Source organism: Drosophila arizonae, chromosome X (genome assembly GCF_054131065.1).
Source record: "Drosophila arizonae isolate 15081-1271.41 chromosome X, UAZ_ARI_1.0, whole genome shotgun sequence".
Classification (NCBI taxonomy): domain Eukaryota; kingdom Metazoa; phylum Arthropoda; class Insecta; order Diptera; family Drosophilidae; genus Drosophila; species Drosophila arizonae.
The window spans coordinates 26,010,470-26,035,888 of record NC_142927.1 but is presented as its reverse complement, the minus strand read 5'-3'; the positions used below and the strand labels follow the sequence as shown (position 1 = coordinate 26,035,888).

At 46.6% G+C, this 25,419-nt stretch overlaps 9 protein-coding genes across 9 annotated transcripts; 4 read left to right on the top strand and 5 right to left on the bottom strand.

Annotated features, from left to right (window-relative positions):
• Positions 1-272: 272 nt before the first annotated feature.
• LOC108618771 (activating signal cointegrator 1 complex subunit 2) lies at positions 273-3,375 on the top strand. Its single transcript, XM_018014903.2, has 5 exons — positions 273-519; positions 586-746; positions 1,002-1,610; positions 1,712-1,990; positions 2,052-3,375. The coding sequence occupies exons 1-5, from the start codon at positions 415-417 to the stop codon at positions 3,082-3,084; spliced, it is 2,187 nt and encodes a 728-aa protein (XP_017870392.1). The 5' UTR covers positions 273-414; the 3' UTR covers positions 3,085-3,375.
• On the bottom strand, positions 3,286-5,804 carry LOC108618773 (uncharacterized). The gene is made up of 6 exons (XM_018014905.2): positions 5,626-5,804; positions 5,293-5,557; positions 5,131-5,214; positions 4,219-5,076; positions 3,814-4,156; positions 3,286-3,741 (listed from the first exon to the last, which is right to left on the bottom strand). The coding sequence occupies exons 1-6, from the start codon at positions 5,728-5,730 to the stop codon at positions 3,399-3,401; spliced, it is 1,998 nt and encodes a 665-aa protein (XP_017870394.1). The 5' UTR covers positions 5,731-5,804; the 3' UTR covers positions 3,286-3,398.
• Positions 5,805-5,829: 25 nt separating this feature from the next.
• LOC108618775 (uncharacterized) lies at positions 5,830-8,159 on the top strand. Its single transcript, XM_018014908.2, has 5 exons — positions 5,830-6,042; positions 6,104-6,229; positions 6,301-6,398; positions 6,456-7,639; positions 7,704-8,159. The coding sequence occupies exons 1-5, from the start codon at positions 5,979-5,981 to the stop codon at positions 7,909-7,911; spliced, it is 1,680 nt and encodes a 559-aa protein (XP_017870397.1). The 5' UTR covers positions 5,830-5,978; the 3' UTR covers positions 7,912-8,159.
• LOC108618797 (uncharacterized) lies at positions 8,146-14,388 on the bottom strand. Its single transcript, XM_089476043.1, has 4 exons — positions 14,179-14,388; positions 11,836-14,032; positions 9,103-9,684; positions 8,146-9,033 (listed from the first exon to the last, which is right to left on the bottom strand). Exons 2-4 carry the CDS (start codon positions 12,754-12,756, stop codon positions 8,467-8,469), a joined length of 2,070 nt encoding a protein of 689 aa, XP_089332169.1. The 5' UTR covers positions 12,757-14,032; positions 14,179-14,388; the 3' UTR covers positions 8,146-8,466.
• Positions 14,389-14,603: 215 nt separating this feature from the next.
• On the top strand, positions 14,604-16,057 carry LOC108618785 (uncharacterized). Its single transcript, XM_018014923.2, has 2 exons — positions 14,604-15,360; positions 15,427-16,057. Exons 1-2 carry the CDS (start codon positions 14,974-14,976, stop codon positions 15,949-15,951), a joined length of 912 nt encoding a protein of 303 aa, XP_017870412.1. The 5' UTR covers positions 14,604-14,973; the 3' UTR covers positions 15,952-16,057.
• eIF2Bbeta (eukaryotic translation initiation factor 2B subunit beta) lies at positions 15,961-17,689 on the bottom strand. Its single transcript, XM_018014922.2, has 5 exons — positions 17,491-17,689; positions 17,337-17,423; positions 16,816-17,272; positions 16,222-16,607; positions 15,961-16,155 (listed from the first exon to the last, which is right to left on the bottom strand). Exons 1-5 carry the CDS (start codon positions 17,544-17,546, stop codon positions 16,083-16,085), a joined length of 1,059 nt encoding a protein of 352 aa, XP_017870411.1. The 5' UTR covers positions 17,547-17,689; the 3' UTR covers positions 15,961-16,082.
• Positions 17,690-17,768: 79 nt separating this feature from the next.
• Ugalt (UDP-galactose transporter) lies at positions 17,769-20,045 on the top strand. Its single transcript, XM_018014920.2, has 3 exons — positions 17,769-18,083; positions 18,173-18,292; positions 18,675-20,045. The coding sequence occupies exons 1-3, from the start codon at positions 18,071-18,073 to the stop codon at positions 19,628-19,630; spliced, it is 1,089 nt and encodes a 362-aa protein (XP_017870409.1). The 5' UTR covers positions 17,769-18,070; the 3' UTR covers positions 19,631-20,045.
• Positions 20,046-20,394: 349 nt separating this feature from the next.
• Positions 20,395-22,687, bottom strand: Lint-O (L(3)mbt interactor in ovarian somatic cells). The gene is made up of 3 exons (XM_018014912.2): positions 22,381-22,687; positions 21,901-22,321; positions 20,395-21,827 (listed from the first exon to the last, which is right to left on the bottom strand). The coding sequence occupies exons 1-3, from the start codon at positions 22,558-22,560 to the stop codon at positions 20,827-20,829; spliced, it is 1,602 nt and encodes a 533-aa protein (XP_017870401.1). The 5' UTR covers positions 22,561-22,687; the 3' UTR covers positions 20,395-20,826.
• A 275-nt stretch (positions 22,688-22,962) lies between these two features.
• LOC108618774 (man(5)GlcNAc(2)-PP-dolichol translocation protein RFT1) lies at positions 22,963-25,237 on the bottom strand. Its single transcript, XM_018014907.2, has 4 exons — positions 25,037-25,237; positions 24,744-24,958; positions 23,363-24,632; positions 22,963-23,300 (listed from the first exon to the last, which is right to left on the bottom strand). Exons 1-4 carry the CDS (start codon positions 25,094-25,096, stop codon positions 23,163-23,165), a joined length of 1,683 nt encoding a protein of 560 aa, XP_017870396.1. The 5' UTR covers positions 25,097-25,237; the 3' UTR covers positions 22,963-23,162.
• Between the last annotated feature and the right edge of the window lie 182 nt (positions 25,238-25,419).

Below are 25,419 nucleotides of genomic sequence, written 5' to 3'. Positions count from 1 at the left end.
TTTTTATCAATACATTTTATATTTTATAGTCTATATTCATAAAACTTTCAAATTAAACTAGAAATTATGACTATTGTAATAGTTCTAAGGTAGTTGCCTGTGTAGTTTTTTATAATTAGAGAAATTATTAATTTATATTTTAATTTTCTTATTAATTTCGTAAATAAATATATATATTTAAATTAATACCTAAAATCGTTATTTATATCTATTTCGGTATTTTCTTATTGGAAGCGCTAGCAATTATGGCCACACTTGGCTTACAATTTGTGTAATGTATCGATATTGTTAATATCTCGAACATATGTATTACGATAGTTGTTTCAACAGCCCTTATCAAATAATAACTCGGCCTGTTTGTCCATAATTTGTGTACTTTCGGTTTCAACTTTTGCTGTGATGACAGTTTAGAAAATGGACGACATTAATAATAACTTTAATCCAAATAAGCTGCCATTAGACGAGCTAAAGATAACAATCATTGGCAACGATGGTGTCACACGAGAAGTGCCTGCACTTGTAAGAATTGAAATAAAGCCTATCCACAACTAATAATGACTATAAATCCTCGAATATTTACTACAGGATTCTCATTGGCTGGCGCCTGATAAGAAATTTAGTGGTTATTTCTGCTTGCTAAGCACCTTTGATACGCTCAGGTCGGGCGCCGAATTGGACGAGTGGCGTTACCTTGCCATTAACGTTGAGAAAGACTTCGAGTTCCTTCTTCAATTAAAACATCATGAGTAAGTGCACCTTAGGTGCAGACACACACAAATATATGTACGTCAAGCTCCATCCATACATTTTGTTTTGTTTTTTATTTTTTTTTTTCACTTCGTTTATTGTAGATCTATTTCTCAACTCTATAGTTTTAGATATACCTTAACTATGAGTTTTTGCAGCAGATCCCCACAATTGCATTATATATTTTCCTTTTGCTATATAATAACAATGTCGAGTTTTTTGCCATCCATACTAAATTAAATTTACATCTACAGATTCTGGTCATATATGGTGTATAATAAAGCGACCAAGACCTGTCTTCTAGCATTCCTTCAGGGATGCAATCCCTGCTATCGACCGCGGACCCATGGAAATGAGTCAAGTGATGAGCAGCTCAATGCATTGGCGTTTTATGAGCATCTGCTCAATCTGGCTGTGCGCGTGGTCATGCGTCTGCTTACTTCGAATGAATCGCCTACAGAATGGATAAAACCGGAGCATCACAGCAACCTATTGTATAACCACTATCTGATGTCTGTGCCGTTGCTGTGCGATTTGGTTATTGCACTGGGCGATGTCGATGAACAGAACGTGAAAACGCTGCAAAATATATTTGATACTCTGGTGCGCATTCAGCCGAAATACAAAAGAGACATGATGGAAGGTTTGTCCTTCTTTGAGGATGCATTTCTCAGCATGCAGATTCAGGTGGAGAACGAGGGCTGCGAAGGTGCCGGCGGTGGCCCCCCCCTGGATCCTAATGCCGATTCACCCTACGACGATGTTGTGGTATTTGCCTTAGATTGTGCCTATACGCTACGTTTGCTCCTCCAGTATAGCCCTTCTCTGTTTATGGTCTGCGAAGAGCTTAAAACTGTACAAAGGTATACAAGAGAGAGAGAGAGAGAGAGAGAAAAAAAACGGACAGACAGTGAGAGAAAAAGGGGGATAATATTATACTGACTTGTTTTCCGCTTCTTCACAGCATTTCCAATTTCTACGATCTGACCATCCCAATGCTAAATAAAAATATCTATCAGATTAAAGCAGATGCCAAGTCCTTGCCCTGGCTGAACGAGGCGCGACAGCAATTCCTGCTCGCTGTGCACTACATAGCCAGTGGACAGGTGCAAGCTGGTCATGGCGAGCAGCTGGTGGAGTTGCTGCAGGAATGCCTCTCGGCGCAGAACTTCATTGTGGACCTTCAACGTCAATATCCGGTGGAGGCCTATCTCAAGTTGCTCATGAAGAAGTGCCCCGACCTGTGAGTGGCTGTGTGTTCAAAACTTGATGCGAATTCTCGTTTATATATGTACAATCCATAGCAAAAACTACAATTTGGACTTCTTGATAAGCGGCTACCAGAAGGCGGTTAGCAGCTGCCCCCTCGGCACCCTCGCCGACGCATTGCTAGCCAATGGTCACAACTCTGATGATGAAGCTGGCGCATTCATCTTGCCGGTTGAGCCACTTCGCGTGACAACGCCTGCAGTTGCTGAAAATGGAGCTGCTCGCGACCTGGACTTGGAGGCGTCCGCTGTGCTGGATGTGCTCCCGGACCTGGGAATGGGCTTCATTCGACGCGTACTCACTCGTTACGAGAACAGCGAGCAGGCGATTGCCGCCATATTGGATGAGAATTTGCCGCCCGACTTGGCGAACGTGGATAGACAGGAGGTGTACATACCAGACGATCCGCAGGACAAATTGCAAAGCCAGATTGGTGTACGCCACTACAATGTGCACGATGGTGACAAGTACGACGTGCTCACCACTGACAACCCGCAGTGCATCATTAAGAAGGGCAAGGGGCTGCCTGGCGGGCCGCGCAACGCAGAGCAATTGTTGGACGACAAGCGCGACATTGGGCTAATGAAGCAGCGCTATGAGCAGTACTCCATGGTAGAGGAGACACCACTCGAACGTGGCGACGAGTACGATGACGAGTACGACGACAGCTATGAGGCATTGAACGATGGCCAGGCACCGCCGCTGAGTTTGTTGCGCGAAAAACTGCAGCAGGCATCAGCGACAGCTGCTAGCAGTGCCTTCGAGGCCCAAGACGCTGACGAGGATAACCAATACGCTGAGGCTAGCGATGATGATAACATGAATGCGCCAAAACGTGACGAATTCTGTGAGAATCCAGAGCTGATACGCGCACGCTATCAGCAGCGCCAGATGGCCAAGTACGGAGCGCGTGCCAAGGCCGAGGTAGTGGGCGCACCAAAGGGCCAGGGCCAGACACAGGAAACGACACGCAATCGCAGCCAGAAGGAAGCACACAAATCCTCGCGCGCCAACCACAATCGCAAGTCCGGCGCAGCCTTCAAGCGCAGCAGGGGCATGATACCCTAACTCATTCAAATATCATAACACATCACTCGTGATATCATAGCTCTTAATATATAACGGGCATTCAACTTTCCAATCAAATGAAAATGTATATTGAAATAAGTTGCGGCAGCTACAGAATCTGTTGAAAATAAGAAATGAAAAGTAAATAAAAAAAAAAAACACAACACAGCTGCTGAAACTGATCAAAATAAAAAATACGAATAACACTTGAAGAAAACGGATTTATTTAAAATTATGTCAATAAAAAAAAAAAATAGTGCAAAATTAAAAATAAAAATATGTTGAAAACAATTTTAAAGCTCTTTGTTTTGGGTTCAATTAGAAGATAGCTGCTGCTGGTGCTCCCTATATAGGACGTTGAGTGCTCGCATTTTGGCGCTGTGGCCGCTCTGCTGGCACTTGCCATAGTTGGCGCGCACGAACTCCTTGTAAGGCGTTACCAGCTGATCGGTGAAGGACAGGTTGTAGACGTCGTCGGTGCAGGACTCTACGTTAACCTCGAACTGGCAGTAGAAGCAACGCAGCCGCGACGCCTCGTCCTCGAACTTGATGCGCCCGAAGGAGCGGGCACGGCACAGAAGACAGGTGTACTTGTAGCTGGCATTGCAATCCACTATTTCCGGCAGCTCGGGCATCATCGATTTGGCGCGATAAGCCCTGCAGTTCATGAATATTATTTATAATGATAAATGGTTATATTTATTGTCTGATCTCCAATTGGTCATTTACCATTTGCGACAGTTGTCGCCATGCCCCGTCTCGCCGTGGTACTGAAAGGCAGCCGCATGGCACATCTCGTGGAGCAGCTCCTTCACCACCATTCCGGGGTGCTTGATATTCTGCCATAGGATAATGCGCGATCTGCGCTGCCCGCCAGATTCGATGCGATGCTCGATGCTGCTGAGTGAATTCATGCAGCTCTTCCACACAATTTCGGGGCGCAGACCACAGTGGAAGATTTGGTGGTTGAGTATATGGAATAGGGTCTTAGCCAGATGCTCCTTGCACGCACCAAAGTCCCGCTTTCGATAGTTCACAGCGAGCGGATGACACATATTCAAAGGCGTGGTCGCTGCAAAGATCGTATCATTATATTTATGTTATATCTATCAGCTTCACTATCGATTGACTCACATCGCAGCGAATCCACAAAGTTATACAGGGCTGCATGGGGCCCGATCATACTGGCAATCTTCTTGTGCTGTTGACAGGTGAGCGCACGCTGCTCCTCGCTGGGTAAGCCGCTCAAGTCGATGGGCTCCTTGATATGGTCGGGCGTTTGGCTCTCAAAATAGTTGGCATTGGCGCGCTGCACCATGTCGTCCATGAGAAGCATCTTCATTTCATTGGTTAAGTTAGAGCCGAGGGCTCTTATACGAGATGGCTCCGGATTGCGTTTATCCGGCACTGTGGGCGTACTTTGGGGCTGCACGTTGGCATTGGATGTCCATAAGCGACTGTGCAACAGCGACGGAGGCTCATCCTCATCCATATGGTTGTCCTCGTACTCAAAGTTAGCCATGGGATTGTAGAGACGGCGCTGCCGGGCAACAAGGCCCAAAAACTTTTGCAGACGTATCTTCAGCTCACTATCGAACTCGACTGTCTCGTCAGTCGTTGGCTCGCTGGTAACAATGGCAACTGGTCGACTCAGATCCAAATAGATGAACGCATCCGATTCAAGCAATGAGCTGGCATCGCTGCTGCAGCAGCTGTTGCGCATGGAAATGCGTCGTTGTTTGCGCGTTGGCTCACTGTGATTATCTTGAACATATTCTTCGTCATCGTCGTCGTCATCCTCGAGCTCGTTATCGCCAAAGTCAGGGTCATCGGAATCATCTGAATCCACATCCTGCGGCTCCGAAGAATAATCAAACTTGTTATCAATCCTTGCGCGGACAGCTCGTCCGCTGCGCGTTGTCGTCACATTGCGTTTCAGCACGGGCGATGCATTCACATCTGCGCCCAGATTAGGTGCATTCAATGGTCCAGCTGTGAAAATAAACCATATTATCATATTTATAAGCTAAGATCACTATTACTTACATTTACTCTCCTTCTTGATGAGGTAGTCGTCGTGCTTGCGCTTAATGGGCGTGCTTACAATATTATCCATAATGCAAGACTCTTCTGCAAGAATTAATTTCGATTTTAAGTTTGAGTTTGATTTTGATTTTGCTTTTGACATTAGGCCATGCTACAACTTACTAGTGCCATTGACATTGCTGTCACTTTCGGTTTCTGGTATGGTTTCTGTCTCCGAATATTCCCACTGATCTACCTTTAATACTGATTCGTTTGATGATGTGCTAGTATCTGATGACCAAAATATGCTCACATCTGACGAGGCACTTGAGGAATCAACAACAATCACGTCCGAGTTCATATCCGTGTCGTCACTGTTGTCCATTTCACCTGCTGTTTGGGGCATTCTGCACGGAAGATCGTCGTGAGTGTCGTTTGGCACTGGTGGCTGTAGTTTGAATAGTTTTGTTTATGAACCATCACACAACACATTGGGCTTGTTTGACCAATACTAACCGTGTTCGAGCCATTTTTGGTGTCGGCAAGCTGTGTTTCGTTATCGAGGCTTAAACTCTGCAGTGCCTCCAATATATTATTGTAATTCGACATCTTGTCAGACATTTTTATTCCATTTTCCGTTGTCTCTTGTCGAATATGCCGGCATCATTTAACAGAAGTTACGGTAGCGCTGCCAGACCGTTGCGTTTCGCTCGTGACTATTGCGTGTACTCATTATAGTGGGTTGTTATCGAAATTTGCGCTTCGCTAATCAATGTTTACCAGCTCTAAAAATTTCTTGGTCAAAACGCCGGAAAATAGACGGTCTATGGTAAAATTCTATTAATAAAGTTATTTAACAATACATCAAGATGGGGCGACGCTCCATAAATACCACTAAAAGTGGCAAATATATGAATCCAACAGACCAAGCCCGTAAGTATCACTTACCTACAACAGTACACACATACATATGCTAATCCTCGTGCCCACATAGGCAAGGAGGCGCGGAAAAAGGAGCTCAAGAAGAATAAGCGACAGCGCCAAATGGTTCGAGCTGCGGTGCTTAAGAACAAGGATCCATCACAGATACTTGAAGAGATGGAGAAGATAGACGAGATGGGTAAGTGGAATTACGATTAATTCATTAGCAACCCACTTACTAAATTCTATATGTTCCATATCCTCATGTAGAGTACAATGTGCTGCAGCCGTCGCCTCTTAATGAAAAGGTTCTGCGCGATAAGCGAAAGAAGCTAAAGGAGACCTTCGATCGTGTTATGCGACTCTATGTAAGTACCTCAATAAATATTCGTATATCATCATATATTAAGAAACTCTCTACATAGCATAACGATGAGCCAGAACACTGGGCGGAACTGAAGCGCAAGGAGGTAGACTACGAGAAGAAACGACTGAAAAAGCAACAATATTACGAAAGCGTTAAGCATGCTCAAAGCGTGCAAGTCGATGAAATTCCACTGCCAGCGCCAGTGACAGCAGCCAATGCCAGTGGAACCGGTGCGAGCACAGCGAGCAATAATAACATCATCTTTCCAGGTGGTTCAGGTGGCATCCGTATGCCACCGCCCCCTATGACGTTAGCCCTACCGCCTTTTGCCCCTGGTGCACCGCCGGGAGTGGCTAAGAACAGCGAAGCTGCGGCTGATTTGCACTCGGATAAATCCAAAGATGACGACGAGAAAGAATGGCTGGGTGTACCGGCAGGGCCGCCGCCAGATTTGTTTGCCATGCCGGAGCTCGACTCGGATGCAGAAGGCAACACCGACTACGAGGGTGATGCAGAAGAAGCGGCCACCAGCCCCAAGCTGCAGCAGCGAATGCAGAACATCGACGACTTCATGAAGGAAATGGAGCATGTGCACAAGAGGAAGCATCGCAAGCTGCAGAGCGACGAGGAACACGAAAGGGAAACAGCAAACAAAGACGACAAGCGGGACAGCGCTTCAGAGAGTAAATCTCCGCCAGCCCGGCGCCGTTTAGCTAGCAGTCACAGCAGCAGCAGCAGCTCGAGCAGTGAAGACGACGATGACGACGAAGAAGCGAATGAGGATGTCGGCTCTGATGCCGATGCCAAGCAGCCCGCAAAAGAGACAGTTAAGCCAGTGGCAGCTGCTGCGACGACAGTGCCAGCACCGCCAACGGCGCCTTCATTGCCTGCCATCCCACTGCCGCCCAGTGCGCCGGCGCTGCCACAGCTGCCGCAATTGCCGCATTTGCGTAACATCGCGCCGCCGCCGGGCATCATGTTCCGACCGCCCCCTATGCGGCCACCTGGGCCGGGTCTGCCCGGCTTTGGTCTGCGCATGCCACCGGGGCCCCCGCCAGGCACACGACCGCCGCACGCTCTGGGCCCGATGCCGCGCATGGGCATACGCATGCCGCCGGGTCCTCCGCCAGGTTTGCCGCCGCGCATGAGTGGCCACCATCCGAAGCATGGCAACGCCAATGCGCCGCCAAGCAAAGAGCCTGGCAAAGGCGTCACCATCATCACGGCAAAGCCCCAAATCAGGTATGTTCTCCCGATAACCTTATGAATCTGGGCCCTCTTCAAGGTCTCATTGTGTGCTTTGCAGGAATCTGAGCGCCGATGTCACACGATTTGTGCCGTCCACGTTGCGCGTAAAGCGCGACGATCAGCGACGGGCCGCGCGGAGCAAGCAGCAATCCGGCGTCCACGAAGTCGGTGATCGCGGTGTCCACGCCCCGCCCGAGACCCACAAGCCGCCCACCAAGGACGACGCCTACCTGCAGTTCATGAACGAGATGCAGGGCCTGCTGTAGCACGGCAGCCGCCTGCTCCCGATGGCCAGCCTAACTGATTGTACATTGAATGCATAGTTTAATTTCGTTAAGCGTACGATAAGAAACCAAATCCAAACGAGAAACGTTTACACCGGGGAAACTCGAGAAGGAATAACACACATGATAATGCTCAAATTGAGGCATATATTTATATTTAAAAAAAAGAAGAAGTAGTTTATAAGATCATTGCTAGCGACAGAGAAATACATGTAATTAGTTCAAGCGAAGACTTTATTGACTTGAAATCGAATATATTTCATTATGTATATTGATTTATGTTAACTGGAAGCCTTTCCACGTCTTGTTTGCTTGTCTTACTCGGAGTATTTCGTCTTTTATTTATGAGTTCAATTCAAACAATATCCAATGCATCTATCAGATTTTCAACAACTTTAACTCTCGACTCTCATTTGTTGTTGAATAATAATAATAATAATACAAACCAAAAACTATTTACATTTTTATAGCGAGTCATATATAAATATACTTCCGGCAAGTGCTCCGAGAACTTTACTGATTGATTGCAGTCATCATCTATGTGGTTTTTGTTGCTGATGCTGTTGCCTTTGCTGTTGTTGCCGTCGACTTCTTCTTGGCGAAGGGGCGCATCTCCATCAGGTCGCACTTCAGTGAGCGAATGCTGCGGCGCAGCGAGTTGGAGACCTTTTTGGTGTAGCTGGTGGTGTTGCTGCACATGGAGAGCTTGTCGTCGTTGCCCACCTGGAGGCTGGCGTGCGGCTCGTGCAGTGGACGCAGTACGTCCTCCTTGGCATCGGCGTCGTTGGACACGTCGCTGCACGTGTTCAGATACTTGCGATTAAAGTGCAACTGCGGCGTGCCCCACTTGCGCTCCAGCTCCAGGCTGGTGCCGCTCTCGGATGTCTCGCCATCCGGCGTAACCGGCGCAACTGCCGTATCGGCCACCTCGCCGATGGCCTCCTTGTAGGTGCGCGTGATGATCATGCAGGGCGGCACGCTCTTGCCGTTGACGCCGGCAATCTTCGGCTGCTGATAGTTCAGCGGCTGGGGCAGACTCTGTCGCATGGGCTTGGAGTGGCGCGGCGACCTCACCGCCATGACAGTCACCCGATAATGGAGCAACTGTTGGATGACAAAGGTGGTCATTAGGCACTCCCATGTGGCAGTTCATTTAATTGAGCTCATTCTCACCTTATCGTCGTCGACAAAGCGCGACAGCTCGTTGAGCCCAATGCTGACGCAGGTGCCCTCCAGCAGGATGTCCTTGTCGTACTCGCTGTGAACGGGAAACTTCTGGGTCAGGGAGAGCGCCTCGTTGTTCGGCTGCAGCAGGGTCACCTCGTAGGCATAGTTGTACTTGGTCTCGCGCCGATTCGAGGTGCAGGTCATGGTGAACAGGATGCGCTCCTTGTCGTAGATCTCGTAGAAGTTGAACATCTCGTCGAAGGCCTGGAACACATAGTAGCCCGTCAGCGGCCGGATCTGCTTGGCCATGTTCCACACCAGATCCGCACTGGCTGCACAGAACAGCTTCGACTTGTGCTGCTCCTCCAGGTGCTGCTTCCACTGCACCTCCCTACCGTGCCACTTGCAGTCGCCCCACACGCGCCCCATGAAGCACTTCATCGGCTTATAGATGCACTGCTGCTCGTGCCACGGCAGCAGCGCCACCGGCATCCTGACCACGCACCCGCCCGCTGCGAAACTGCACCCGAAGTGCGCCTTGGCGCACAGCGCCTCAATTGTCAGCGAGCGCAATGTGGTGAATCCCTCCTGGAAAATGATCAAATTCAAAATATCAGCAAACTCATCTGGATAGCAATCTATGTATATACATACATATCTATGCTAGAGGACTTCCTATATAAGTATGTAGATAGATACATATACATAAGTATAAATACATATACTGAGAGATACAGGCATATATGCACACATACATACTTGGATACATAACATTCATGCATATGTATACATTCAAATATGCATACACACATATAAGTATTAATACAAGTTAATGCATACAATTGCATACATATGCACATACTCACATATGTATGTACATACATGTGCATATACATATGTGTACATTACAAACATTAAATAGAGTGAGAGAGGGATATAGAGAGATATAGAAACAGGGTGAAAAGGAGGCTGAGTGAGAGAGAGTGAGTGGTACACAAAGAGAGAGAGAGGGGACAGAGTAAGAGAGAGAGAGAGAGAGAGAGAGAGATAGAATGAGTAATAGAGTGACTGAGAGAGAGAGAGAGCTACAGAGATTTACATGGAGATGTACATGGGATAAAAGAGAGCAAATGGAGAATATTCAACTCAGATTGAATAGGAGGCAGGGGAACAGTGCCGAGGTGCTCTAAGCACACAGATGGGCATACTTAAACATTGCACTTATTACTCGTACAGCCCACTCAATATAGACGTTATTAAAGGGTTATAGATGTAAATTCTTGATGATATTTGCAGAGCGTTATTACGACCTTGAATTAAAAATACATATGCACTGAAGATCAACTGAGTTCATTATGTTAAAACTAAAATGTATTTGTAGTCTGTTATCAGATATTGTGGGTCCCGATATCATAAATCATGCTCTTCAAGTTTTGTTCAAAGATACCGAATTTAATTGATAACACGAAAATGAAAACAGTTGTACAAAAATAATAATTCATTATCATTTCTTTCTGCATTAAAAAATATTTATATCAAATACAAAGTCTGTAACTAAATATAAATACACCTATATATTTTCTATTCGCTCTCAAAGAAATAAGTTAACTCTCTCGTAGACATTATTGGTACGGTGTAAATATTGTTTTTTTCTCCACCTGAAGCTAAAATGAACCTTGAATATACTTCTAGTCTGACAACATATGGTACTCAGGATGATATATCATTTAGCCTGGCAATTCATTATAAAAAATCGTATTTAGAAACATCTGTGTATGCATTACTCTTGAGTTCTTGAGAAGTTGATATGATGTTCAATGTTTTCTTATCTATATATATAACTCTTGGCTGGCTATAAACGTGAATCGTAAATAATATCATCGAAAGCATTAATAGGCTATCAAGTCTGAAGTTTGCACCCATTGGCAATGGGTATATTCCAAGGCATATAAGTATGCAGGGAATAATAGTTTTGGGAGAAATGAATTTGACAATCAGAAGGCCTGGGAGTACCCATATGATATGATTTTATATTGACTAGTTAAGTTATGTCTGTCAGTTTTATAAAGTATAGTAGGATACCTTCTGCCCTTCTCCTATATTCTCCTACGCTAAGACATACATCTGTATACGCTCTAAAATTCATCTATAAGAAAATACATTTGAATTTCCCATAGTAAACCCCATACTGCAGTCAATGCGCAAGATAGCCAAGATAGATTAGATTGCTTGGAATGACAGTTCTCCAAGTTGGGCACTCCTGACTCGATCACTCTTGCATGCCTCACAGAACTAAAATAAAGTAATCTCTAAGAGCCGTTTAGTGAATTCGAGCTTTTCAGTTGATCTTTCATATTGATCACATATCAATCAATCAATCAAGTATAAATTGCGCTAAATGAGTCACGATCAATTTGGTCCCTATACATATACGAAAATAATCTAAAATTCTGATATCTGTTCCATGTAGGTGATTACAATACGCGCCTTGGACATGAGGTTCCACTGTACCAATGGGCCGCGAAACGTCATACAAGCAGATGAGCGATAAGCAGGCAACGCCACGATGGGCGCTGTGAAGTGCTTTGATATCGCTTACCTAACGCTGACGTCAGCCCCGAATGAAGGGAGCTCTCTCTATGCATACATACATACATATACTTGTCAGTATCTGAAGCATGATATCCATGCACATATATGGTATCCATGTCTGTGTGGCTGGTGGATGGATATACATACCTTGCACAGCGGACACATCAGACGAATGCGGGTGCACTGCTCGCACACGCTGTGCCCGCTCTTGCAGAGCAGCACCGGCGCCTTCATCGGACTCGCGCAGCCGGGACAGCGCAGCTCCTCGATGAGGCTCTCATAGTGCTTGCTTGAGATCGTAGCTGGTAGTGCTGGTTGCTCGACGGATGACTTTGTTGTTGCTGGAGTCGAATCTATTGCTGGCGTTGCTGCTGCTGCTGCAGGTGTTGCTGCTGCTGTTGTAGGAGTTGCTGCTGCTGCTGCTGCAGGAGTTGCTGCTTCTGCTGTTGCAGGAGTTGCTGCTGCTGCGGTTGCAGGTGTTGCTTCTGCTGCTGTTGCAGGAGTTGCTGCTGCTGCGGTTACAGGTGTTGTTGCTGCTAGTGTTGCTGCTGCTGCTGTTGGCGTTGCTTCTGCTGGTATTTCTGTTGTTGCTGCTGGCGTCAGGCCGGCTTCTGTGACACTGTGCCGCAGCACAACCGCCTCGCCATTGCCCAGCGGCGATCGGGCATCCCCCGAGCCTGTGCTGCGCGTGCGACTTAGCATCGGCGGCTTCGGCGGCGGCGACAGCGGCGAGCGCACCATCGTCGATGTGGCCAGCGATGGACTTGGCAGCGTGGCATATTTAACGCTCAGCGCCAGACTATTGGGCGGCGTCACTTGCCGTCGCAGCTCGGGCACCTCCTCAGCTGGCTCGCTGCCGTTCTCCTCCTGTATCTCGTTGATGGTGCTCTTCAGGAAGATGCGGCGCTGCTCGTTGATCTGCTCAATGCTGCGCAGCTGGCCCAAGATTTGCAGCTGGTCGTTGTCAGTGTGGCCCATTGGAGTTTCTCTGCTGTTGCTGTTGCTGTCGCTGTTTCCGTGCCCATTGGCACTGGCAATGGTAGCGTTGACTTGGCCGGTGCTGCTCATGACTCCTGCTCCTTGATTGCTGCTCGCCTGCTGCTGGTAATTGTATAACCACGACTAGTACTTGGCACTTGGCGCACCTCTCGATGTTTCACTCCAGTTATGTATCGCTTTTTCTGGAATGCCTCTGTAAGTGTGTCTCTATCTTGTTCTCTCCCTCTCTCTCACTCTCACTCTCTCTCAGTGTACGTGTGCTGGGCTCGAGGCGTCTTCTATCTTATCAGAAACGCCTAACTAGGCAGCCAATCGATTTGGATTTTTTTGATACATGTACTCACATACTCACAGACGTCCGTATGTATGTATGTCTGCATGTATGTATGCTCGAAGTTTGGTACATACACATACATACATATATTTAAGTATTTATCATGCCCATTTACGCATGTATAAGGTGAGCGCCTATTTGGTTAGTACGAAGTAGTCGAACTACTACTATCTCTGCCAGCCGTCTCACAGCCTTCTTCGCTTCGTCTTTCGGCCAGAACTACGCTGCACAGATAACGTCGCGTGGTGGCACTGTATTCCAATTATTCCCATTGCCAATTTTTGCACGTTCGCTTTATTTTCTTTTCTTTTCTTTGAGTGTTTTTATTTTTGTTTGTTAACAGCTTTTCCCTTCCATCGAGTTTCACTGCATTTGTTTTGCCTCAAATCGCTGCCCATGTCAGAGTGCGGTCAGGGCTTACTTTCGTTTTCGTTTTTGTTTTCCTTCTCCATTTTCCGATTTTAAAAACTTGGGCATGTCTGCAGGTGTGCATATGTGTTGTATATATGTTTGTACATGTATGCATGTTTGTGTGCATGGCTTTAGTGGACTTAGAGACTTTCCTAATGTCAAGGCAAGCGGGCGTGAAATATCATATATCATATATCATTGTTAAGCAAATGGTTGGGCGGAAATCGTAAAGCTTAAAATATAAGCAGCTGCATTTGAAAGCGAAGATCAACTATTTTTATAGTTGAATGCTTCAAACAATTATTAAGGATGGGCCTATCTTGCCATTGATTAGTGGGAAAGTCTTACAACTGCCAGATTTACATACTATGTATTAAGGTGTGCAGATCTATGCCAAGATATATCATATATCAGATGAAGTTACATAGAGTTTTTTTGTTAGCTCAGTCATAATTCTTACAGCAGGACGATGCAGGATGATGCTATAAGAAACTACTTCCAATTACCATATTGGAAACTAGAAATAATATCTAATTAGCATAACATCCCGTTACACGGGCATCATTGGGAATCCTACAACGCCAATCCGAAGCAAGCTTCCTGAAAACAAAAACAAAATTAAACAGTGCAAAGGAAAGATTCTCATGCCCTTTTTAGCACATGTACATATGTATGTACATACGTTCGTACATACATACATATATATGTATGTATAAATTCCAGCATACCAATCGAGCCTTACATACCGCTCTTAGTCATCCACAATACGGTAAATGCATCAAACGTGCTTTACGCGCATTAAGCAGTTCAATCATTAAGCAGCTACGTTGCACATTTAAACTGAGAGAATTGTCTGTCTGCGTAGCTCATGCGTAAAGACCACTTAATTGAGACCTTTCCAAAATATGCTTCTACTTAAATAGCACAATTTAATACATGTATGCAAACAATTTACAATAAATTTCAAAAGCGATTCTTTTGAAATGGCAAAATGTGATCGAGTACGGTCACACTGTTATCTAACTTCAAATGGCTGTCCAAAGTGAATTTATTTCAGCCTCTGGCAACGCTGGCAACGGCGCGCGCTATCTTTATGAACGCAATGACAATAAAATAAAAATTTAAATGTAGTATATGTATATGTAGACACGCTGGGAGCTGCGATCATGCGCTGCGTGTTTGTAGGCGGAAACAAATGAAAATATTTGTAAATGAGGTACAGGGATCTTATCTTTTATAATAGATAAATCATAAGATAAGTAGATTCATGTGTATTCAAATATAAATATGTACATATATTTTTATGGAATACATATTAGCAGCCAGAGCAAAATCAAGTCAGTTCAAGCAACAGTTGAAATTTCAATGTGACGTTGAAGGTTAAACGACTGCCTTGGCATTCAGTATAACTGTTAATTGGCGTGCGCGCGCAACAGCATCCACCACCACTTTCGACCGATTTCAAGCGACAAACAGTTATAACGGGCAGAGCCGCCCGGTCAGTTGCGTCCACAGTTTCGTTACCAAAAGTTCTAATCGTAATGGCACCCCGGCACATACTCGACCTTAGCGTCGAGGAGCAGCGCAGCTTCATTGACTCCTTCGATATGGTAATCAGCGACTGTGATGGCGTCGTCTGGCTGCTTCACGGCTGGATACCGGGCGCCGGCGAGGCAATAAATGCCCTCAAGAGTGCCGGCAAATCGGTTACGTTCGTGTCGAACAATAGTTTCCGCACCGACGGTCAGTACATGGACAAATTCGACTACATTGGAGCAAAGAATGTGCAACACGATGACATAGTGCATCCGGTTAAGAGTATTGTGCGCTATCTGCACAAGCACAAGCCTGGCAAACGCGTCTACTCGCTCATGTCACTGGAGGCCAACGAGACGTTGCGTAAGCACGGAATCGAGTATGAGTCGCTGGTGAGTTCTTGGAGTTGTTCCCAAAATAAAGTGGAGCTCTAGAATGAAATCATATGCAAACTGCAGCAAATCAAGGAGCACTTGACGTCAGCCACACTGGTCGAGCATCTGGCCATTGAGAAACCTGTGGAAGCCGTCCTATTCGACATACATCTGGATATGTCCTATGTGGAGCTCGCCAAGGCGATTCGCCACCTGCAGCTGAACAAGAACTGCGAGCTGATTGCCGGCGGCAGCGATGTTATAATGCCACTGGCCGAGAATCTCAAGGTTCCGGGCTTCTATGACTTCTTGCAGCACGTCAGACACTACACGGATCGCGATGCAATCTTCCTGGGCAAGCCGTCGCCCCTACTGGGCGATATGCTGAAGGAGATGTACAACATCCAAGCGCCAGAGCGATGCATTTTCATTGGCGATATGCTCGTGCAGGATGTGCAGTTCGGCAAGTCCTGTGGCTTCCAGTCCCTGCTCGTGCTCTCAGGCATCCTGACCAAGGCGGACATGGACGCGGCGCCGCCAGAAGCACAGCCCGACTACTATGCCGACAGCCTGGCCGATTTCATAGAGTTGTTCAAGAACTTGCAGTAGACGCGAATGGCGTACAGTTATTATTACTTTATTTATCGTTGCTGTAGTCTTGTTATTGTTGTTGGCCAGGTCCATTGCGTTACAAATATATACATATAATGTACAATCGGCTGAAGAGTCCGGTCAGAGTTTCACAGCTCCAGGTCGTCTGGGTGGTAGAGCTCGGAGAGCAATCGGTAGACATAGGAGGGAGCATGACCGCCACTAGAGTAAAAATACAATAAGTATTGGAAGCTGATTGAAGCGTAGCTCGGGTAATTGGCCACTCACGCATTCGATATGAAGAGCGTGACCAGCTCGGGTGCCACATAATCGAACATGGGACTGTAAACCTTGGCGTCGCGAGCCGGCATCGAGTCATACGCAATGACGTCCTCGGCACAGCCGACCATATTGAACGCATCCTGCTCGCACAGGTGCAATGGCGACAGCTTGTACATGGGCGCCAGCACAATCACCGGCACCGAGTAGTGTTTGGCCGCCAGGGCAACTGTGTTGGCTCCGCAAGCAGCCCGCAGGCCGCCATTGGCCAGGACGCTGTGCGTGCCAATGATGACCTTGTTGATGCGCGACATCATGGCAAATATGGATGCGTCCGGTATTACAATAATCTCCACATTCTTCTCCTGCGCTAAGGTCGCAGCTAAATTGTGGCCCTGCGGATAGACAGAGACGGCACGCATTAAAAAAGGACTCGCCAAGGACACCGAAAGTTATTTATAGACTTCTATACATGTGTGTGTAATCAACCGAATAGTCAAAGCTAAATTGCGGTTGGAAAAGTAACAGATGTTAGCCGATAATGACCTCTGGCGTTGCAAACAGTAACATCCCGGAGCTAATCAGCTTGTAAGAGTGACTCACCCGACAAGCTGGCGCACATTCGGCTACAATTATTGTCAGAAACTGTCGCTTCTTGATGGCCCGCTTCAGAAAGTTTTCGACGCTGCGCGAATGTCCAAGCGTAAGTATTATCTCTGAGGAGTGTATGTGCTCCTCGGCTTGCACACTGATGTTTTCCGAGCTAGTCTCCAGTTCAGTCTCGACCTCTTGCAAGTGATCCAGCAGCGCCTCGCGCAATCCCTGCTGCGGCACCGAATAATCCACACTGACACAGCTTTCGCTGGTCTGCGTGACCAGCTTGTGCAGCGATAGGGAAGCTTGCGAGTCGTCGGCGAAATGCTGCACCTTGGCCTGAAGCAGCTCGAACTCCTCGCGCGTCAGTTTCAGTATGCGCCGTGCTATATTCGAGGTGACGGTCTCCTGGGGCAGAGCCGCTTGCAGGATTCGTGACTGGGCGCGAACAATTTGCATGAGCGCGCTGTGAACGTGGGCATAGAGTTTAATTAATGTAGATAACAATAATGTGCTCAAAGGCAACTCACTCGGCGCTATCCCAGCTCTTGCTCATAATAATGTACTTAAAGATGTCTAGCGTTTTGTTGGTAATGCTGTAGGAACCTTCCACCAAACTGTAAATACGATTTCAGCTCTTTAGCTCTGCGTAATGGCATGCATTGCATTCTGTACGTGTCTTACCCCATTTTAATGGCATGTATCAGTTGTGTAACCTCTTTTAACGGCTGTTCGCGCATTTTGGGAATCTGTTCTATGTTGTAATTGCAAAAATAAGAGAAAATAACAAATTGCACGGACAACTTTCGTTCAACAACAACAACAATAATTGTACAAGATGCAATCGATGCCTGAACTTGTAAATCAGCTCGTGTTGAACTTGTACTCAATACTCGATACTCGGTCAACTGTTGGAGCTATTGTTATCGATATCGAAAGCATTCTGTTGCACAGCAGCAAAAAAAAAAAAAAAAAGCAAAAACAACAAAACACGATAAAACTGGACGCAATATGAGCTGAAAGCTTGTTTACGTGTCCGTGTCTTCTTCATAGCCGAACAATCGTTGAAGACACAACGCGCACGGCAGGCGGGCAGCGCGTACTGTCAACGCAGCAATTGTTGATCACCGAAACAGGTGTTTCCCTTTATTTATTTATTCTTTTTCATTTTTGTTTTGTTTTCGGTTTTGTTTTTGGCTCAAACTATTTTGGCCTAAACTCACGCTTTGCCGGCTCTGATACCAAAACAGACGCTAAGCGCAAAATGAACATTCACGGTGAGTGGCTATTGTTTTTTCTTGTCGCTGTTGTAAATATTAGTATTGGTCAACCATTAAAGCTAAAATGTTGCTTTCCTCTATTGCAGTTAACGCCAACACACTCAAGTATGTGAGCCTGCTCACATTGACCCTACAAAATGCGATCTTGGGCCTCAGCATGCGCTATGCGCGCACTCGGCCGGGCGACATATTTCTTAGTTCCACAGGTGAGAGAGTCCATCAGAAGAGGCGACGTAAGCAGATGCGCTGTTGGCAAATATCCACATACACACACACACACACATACATACATACATACACGCACGCGCGCATATACATAAGTTACGTTGTTTTAATGGGATCGCAAAAGGTTCGCTTTTCAATTAGAGGCAACTACAATGACGAAAGAGTGGTGCCCCCAGCTGATAAGCAGTTAATGTTATGTTTTATTTCCTGTACGCGAGTGTACTTAGTGTAGCATGTGCGTGTGTGTATGTGTGTTAGTGCGTATGTGTGTGCATTGTTTCGCATCGCTTCAACTGATTTGAGTGGCTGCTGTTCTGTTCTGTTCTGTTCTACGATATGACCATGTAACTTCTCTGCTTGCAGCTGTGCTCATGGCGGAGTTTGTCAAGCTGATCACCTGCCTGGTGCTGGTCTTCAACGAGGAGGGCAAGGATGCTCAGAGATTTGTGCGCTCGCTGCACAGGACGATCATTGCCAATCCGGTGGACACGCTCAAGGTGTGCGTGCCCTCGCTGGTGTACATCGTGCAGAACAATCTGCTGTACGTGTCCGCCTCGCACTTGGATGCGGCCACCTACCAGGTGACATACCAGCTGAAGATCCTCACCACCGCCATGTTCGCCGTGGTCATACTGCGCCGCAAGCTATTCAACACGCAGTGGGGCGCTCTGGTGCTGCTCGTCCTGGGCATTGTGCTGGTGCAGCTGGCCCAAACGGATGGCGGCAGCGGCGTCGGCGGTGCCACTGGCAACGCCATTTCAACGGCTGCCAGCGCGACTCTGACATCCGCCGAGGCACCTGCACAGAACCGAATGCTGGGCCTGTGGGCGGCACTGGGCGCCTGTTTCCTGTCGGGCTTCGCGGGCATCTACTTTGAGAAGATACTGAAGGGCGCCGAGATCTCCGTGTGGATGCGCAACGTTCAGCTCAGCCTGCTGAGCATTCCGTTTGGGCTGCTGACGTGCTTCGTCAACGACGCCAGTCGCATCTACAACTTTGGCTTCTTCCACGGCTACGATGTCTTCGTATGGTACCTGGTGCTGCTGCAGGCAGGCGGCGGCCTGATCGTAGCCGTCGTGGTTAAGTATGCGGACAATATACTTAAGGGATTCGCCACCTCGCTGGCGATCATCATCTCCTGCATCGCCTCCATCTACATATTCAACTTCAATCTGACGCTGCAGTTCAGTGCCGGCGCCATGCTGGTGATTGCCTCGATATTCCTCTACGGCTACGATCCATCCCGGGCCAATGCCAAGCCCATCCCCCACTCTGATCCCGGCGCTGGTGACGAGGAGAAGCTACTGCCACGAGTCTGAGCCAATGCACAATGCAAGCTCTCGACCCTGCCTCCAAACTATTCCCCCATCTCTAATCCTAACCCAGGGCAACGTCATCTTTCTTTTCCTTTGCCACCAGTATTTGTTGTATTTTATTTCCTTCTACTCCTGGGCTGCGAGGTCCACGTGATTATTGTATTTGTACTTCAATTTGATATTCGAACTGCTTTTGATATTTTAAGCGGAAGCCTTACGCATTCCCGAATAGCCTCATATACATACCAGGTGTATATGTATATATGTACATTTATATTAAGTCCCATTGGTCTGGTATAAGACGCTCGGGCTAACATTACGTATTTATATATATAGTTCTTTAGCCGGCAATTAAGTTTTATATGTTAAACAAATTCGAAAAGCAACAATAAAATATATATACATGCATATTGTATAATTTCAAGAACGTTTTTATTTATATTTGTGCGAAAAAAAAAATGGAATGCATTCAGGATTCGGTTAAGTGGTTCTTTATTATTATATAAAAAAAAAAAAAAAAACAACTTATTTTTCAATGTAAAAATAATTTTAAAAAAACTTCATGAATAGATCTCTTATTATATATAGAATATATACATCGATTGGTGTATAGCATTAAAAGGTAAAGCCAATGAAAATTCAAGTTTTGGCCAAAAGTTTCTTTATTTTTATAAAAAATAAAGAAACAACTTATGATATATGTTAAAATAAATGACTTCATGAAAATATCTCTTATTATATATAGTATATATACATCCGTTGGTGCATAGGATGAAAAGGGTTTGGCAAAGTTTCTTTATTTTTAGAAAAAATTCAAGAAAATATCTTAGTGATAAATGTAAAAATAGCTAACGTAAATTTTTAAAATATGACTTCATGAAGAGATCTATATATAGATCTCTATATGGTATATATATACATCGATTGGTGTATACAATGAGAAGCTTTTCTTCAGTAAAGCTTGAGTAGGTTGTATATATATATACATATAGGGTTTTGTTATTTGAGTAAAATATACATATGAATGAGTAACATGAAATGAGGAAATTAAATGGGTCTTCGTCGATCTTCCAGTGATCCTAAACTAACGAACTTACACAGAGTTTTCATCCACGGAGCGTGCACATAACAAAGTAAAAAATATGAAGTATTTAGTAAAAAGTAGCCAATAAAGCTGGGGAAGAACAAAGAGCCGATGGCTAATCACACCAGCCAATGCTAACGTCGTCCGTCGATGTCTGTAGGCTAAGGACCAGCTCGTATATGCGCAGTGCTGGGCCCAGCTTCAAGCCGAAGCGATCGATGACGTCCTGGCGCGACAGCACCATCAAGGCGGCGCCATCGATTTCCTGGGTCCTAAAGACATCAGCTTCTCGCGGATAGAACTTCTCGACATAGTCCACCACATCGTCAATGCTCCAGGTCTGCACAGTCTCCGTTGAGAGAATCTGCTCGTCTACGGGTGGAGACAAAGATGCAGATACTACTACAATGTCCTCTACGTCCTCAATAATTTCCACGCTATCGTCGGTTTCTTTGTCTTCCTGCGACACCACAAATGTCAGAGTGGGGAGCGAAGTGTCTGACGAGTAATTTGTCAGCGGTGCCAAGTCAATGATGCCGTTAACTACATCGATCTCATCCTTTGAGATGACTTGGACGACATCGTCGTTGTCGGGAGTCTGGGATACAATGGTCGACGGCTTGTTGGTGTTGTTGTCGTTGTTGTTCTTAATGTTGTTGCTGTTGTTGTTATTATTGTTGCTGATGATGATGGGCTTTGAATTCTCAGTGTTCTCATTCTTATTGTGGCTTTGCTGCAAAGCCGCCTTCTTGGCAACGACAGCTGCAGCAGCTGGATCAGAAGTGGCCCGCTTCTTGCGCCCAGCCTTCGACTTGCGCGGCGGAGATTTCGGTTGGATTTTGGTAACCTCATCTGCCTCACCGTTATACGGATTGTAGTTGGGGCAGCAAGTGTCGCACTTCCACTTCGGGTCGTTCAACTTGTCGCGCATGATCGCCGGCCAGTGGCAACCCAAGTGATAGGCATTGGCGCAGATACTGCACATAATCATCTCCTTGACCTTGTCCTTGGCCTTGTTGCTCATGCAAGTGAAACAGCGGCGGCACTTCTCGCACTTGAACTTCTTACGTGCATTCGTAAGAACTTCAAATGTGATCGGCAAGCAAGCGAAGTGCCCTGTGAAGCGACAGCAAACAGCAACAGGAGCAGTGAGTAACTGTTGATAGAATTTAGTTAAAAATCGACTTACATTTCAAGGCGCATGACTTGCAGGTGAGAAAGTTGCTTTTGTAGCCGGAGCCACGCTTTGCCTCGCTCTTGCCGCACTTCATGCATGTATCAAAATTGCGCTGCTGTTCCACGGTGGGCACTGGCACCGTCTCCTTGGCATCCTCCTTGGCAGCTGAAGTGGATGGCCGCTCGGCAGCAAGCGCTGCCTGCTGATTAGCTGGCTTTGATTGAGATGCCGAGGACTGCGCCTGCGGTTGAGCCTCCGACTGGGACTGGGACTGCGAGGAGGCCGGCGATTGCGACACCGTGGACTGCTGTTGCAATGCATTTGCATTGGCTGGTGTTGCCTGCGATTGCGATGACGATGCCGCCGCAGGCAACGAGTTGCGCGATCCGCGTGATACATAATTATCAGAGGGATCATATACCTGCTTTGGTTTCTGTAAAATATGCGTGAAATTTACAAATGAACTGCACGCCTTGCCACCATTTACAATACCTTCACGCGGCCCGTGGTGCGGACTGTGCAGGGCGTGTTGTTGTTGCCGCTGCTATTGGCATCGGTGCTGTTGCTGCCGATGTTTGGCGATTCCTTGTTAGTTTTAGAATTATTATTGTTATTGTTGCTGCTGTTAATAAGTGCAGCATCATCTTTGTCCTCGTCCTTTCCACGCTTCATATTGAGCTTATTTAATATTTTAAAACCCAACCAAAATGAATTTTTACCTCCGCTGCAATGCGCGCTCGTCGCTTGTTTAACGTACAATCCGATAAATTATCGATACCGCACAATGAGTATGCATCGGTTTGATTTTTACTTGTGGCTGTTGTTGCCACAGAATACGAATTTCAAAATGTGCGAGGCACGCAACTAAATATTTTCGCATTTATTTAACGTTTCTAACACTATGTATCTACATGCATGCATATACATACATGTGTATATGTAAAATGAGAAGCCGTTAGATTTTTTTCTTTTACATTTTTGGCATAGTTTCATTTATTTCATTGTCTTTTTATGCGTGGTTAACAGTTTTTAGCGAAAAATGAACATAATTAGGCAATTAAACCATTTTAAACATACAATAACTAAACTAGAATTTATTTTAGTTTCAACTGTATATAAATATATATATGTATATTGTATAAATAGTTAAGTATTTACGTAGTATATCCAAGATGATGTGCGATGCATAGAAGCGTAAGTTGTGCCTCAGGTTAGGAAGTAGAGTTCAAGTAACTGCAGCAACATAGGGAAACAAACTACTTTGGCCCTCCGCATCATTCAATCTTGATGCGGCGTCCATACTTCCAGCCCAGAAGCATCAGATCCCGATGCGCCAGCGCCCAGGCGACCAAGCAGAGGACTCCAGCGGCCAGGCCAATGCCCATATGTGTGCCGAAGACAGCATTGCGATACTAAGAGGAGATTTATTATATTATTATATGGAGTCTATGCATGTATTAGCAGTGGAGCTCACCCAGTAGCAAGCTAGGCCAGCTAGCACGAGCGTGCCACCAAAAAGTTTGCCCGGCCAGAGGCCCTGGAGCGGATTCAGGCCGAGTGGCTGATACTGATGCCATATGTACCGTGTGCTATACAAGATGCGGCCCAGCATATTGATGCAGTTGGCAAAGATGAAGCCGACCGGGCCGAATATGCCCGTCAGGATGTACGAGAGCACCAGGAAGCTGATCGAAAATATGGCCATTAGGTAGTTGTACTTGTCAATGTCCCGGCTAGTGTTAGTCGCGAACATGTAGCCCTCGCTGATGCCATTCACGGACAACAGATAGATGGCCAGGCAGTGCCACTGGAGCAGGCGCTGGGGCAGACCGCCGGCAACGAAGTCCTCGCCGCCATACAGCAGCAGGAGCGTGTGCGAGTAGCTCTGGCCGAAGGTGAAGGCCAGCAGCCCGATTGAGCTGACGCCCAGCAGCAGGTTGTTGAGCACGCTGCTCGCTTGGCGCACCCGCTCCTGCGGCTGCTTGCTGAGCCGTGTGTCTCGGGCGATAGTTTGCGTGAAGTAGAAGTAGGCGCTGTCCTCGATGGGCCGGAATATGAAGCGGGCCGCCATGCTGCCCAGGTTGTTCACCACGTCGTAGGTGGCCTGCTCCCCAAAGCTGAGCACCGGCGACACAGACATTACGTACTTCTCGCCCTCGGTGAGGATCTGCTTGAGCACGCCCTGCTTCACAAAGCTGAGCGTCAGCGTCTGCAGCTCCCTGTTGAGCCATGGCTCGCCGCCAGAGCAGCTCAGCACGCCTGGGAGCAGCTGGGACAGCTTGGTGAATGGGAAATCGTCCATGTGATCAAAGAGCGAACGCTCCCAGGAGTTTGGAGCCTGGACAGTTTTGGTCTTGCGCGTTTGCTGGCGCAGTTTGAAGTCGTTGAATCGGTTAATGTAGAACAGGAAGAATCCATATTGACCTAGGACTATGGTGAGGGCGCTGGACAGCTGGGCGATGGCAAAGGCATTGATGGCCGCGCTTCGATCGCCCGTGACAATCCACAAGAAGATGGCCGAGCGCACCAGAATGTGCAGAGTATTGAGCACAATTTTCAGCTTGACAAAGCAAAAGACTTGAGCCACAAATACCGTCGATTCGGCGACCAGCTCCAGGACGCAGGACAGCGCCACCGCATAACAAGCGAACTCATACTGCGCGCTATAGGGTACATCCACTGCCGAGAGCCAGTGCAGCCAAATGTAGAGACAGGGGACGCATAGAGCTGCGCAAATAGGTACGCTAGACGGGACGGAGCATACATAGCGAGCGAGCGAGCAAGGGAGAGAGAGAGAGAGTATTGGACATGTGGCAGGATGAATGGGATTTGTGACTGATCTCGCACGCACTTACGTAAGCCACATCTGATTGATCAACTGTGCCCAAGAGCACTTCTCGCGCTGCTGCGAGTTGGCGCTCAGCGCGGCCCGGTTGATGGCCTCGCGAGACAAGAAGAGCAGCGTGCTCTCGAGCAGCAGTAGGCGCACGTTCATAATGCCCAACACCTCGCGACCTACATTGCGCACAATATAGGCGTTGATGCCGAACGTAAGGATGCGGCACAGTATCTGTAAGATAACGACCAATTACGAATTTCGCCGAAATCTGACTCACACGTATTACATTTACGTGGCGGTTTGTCTCACCTGAAAGATGATACTGAAGCCAGCGCCCAGTAGGCTGCTCTGTAGCACATTTCGCGCCATTAGAAGGTCTTAGTTAATGAAAATAAACTGCTATATCATAGCGCAAAGCTAGATCAAATCAAATTAAGTGCCAACAAAAAATAACAACAATAAATCCATCCAGGTGCCCAAAAATCGATACCATAACATCCAAAAATAAAAATAGTCGATAACAAAACAGTTGTCGAAGAAAAACAGCTGTTCGAAATGAGCACACATCGTCATTTAGTGCAGCAGGTGGCAACGTCGGCACGTTAAATTCAAATTGAAATATGAGCAGTTGGCAATGGTTAAAATCAGGAAATGCAAATAAATATTAAAATATCTTATAATGGAAATTAAAA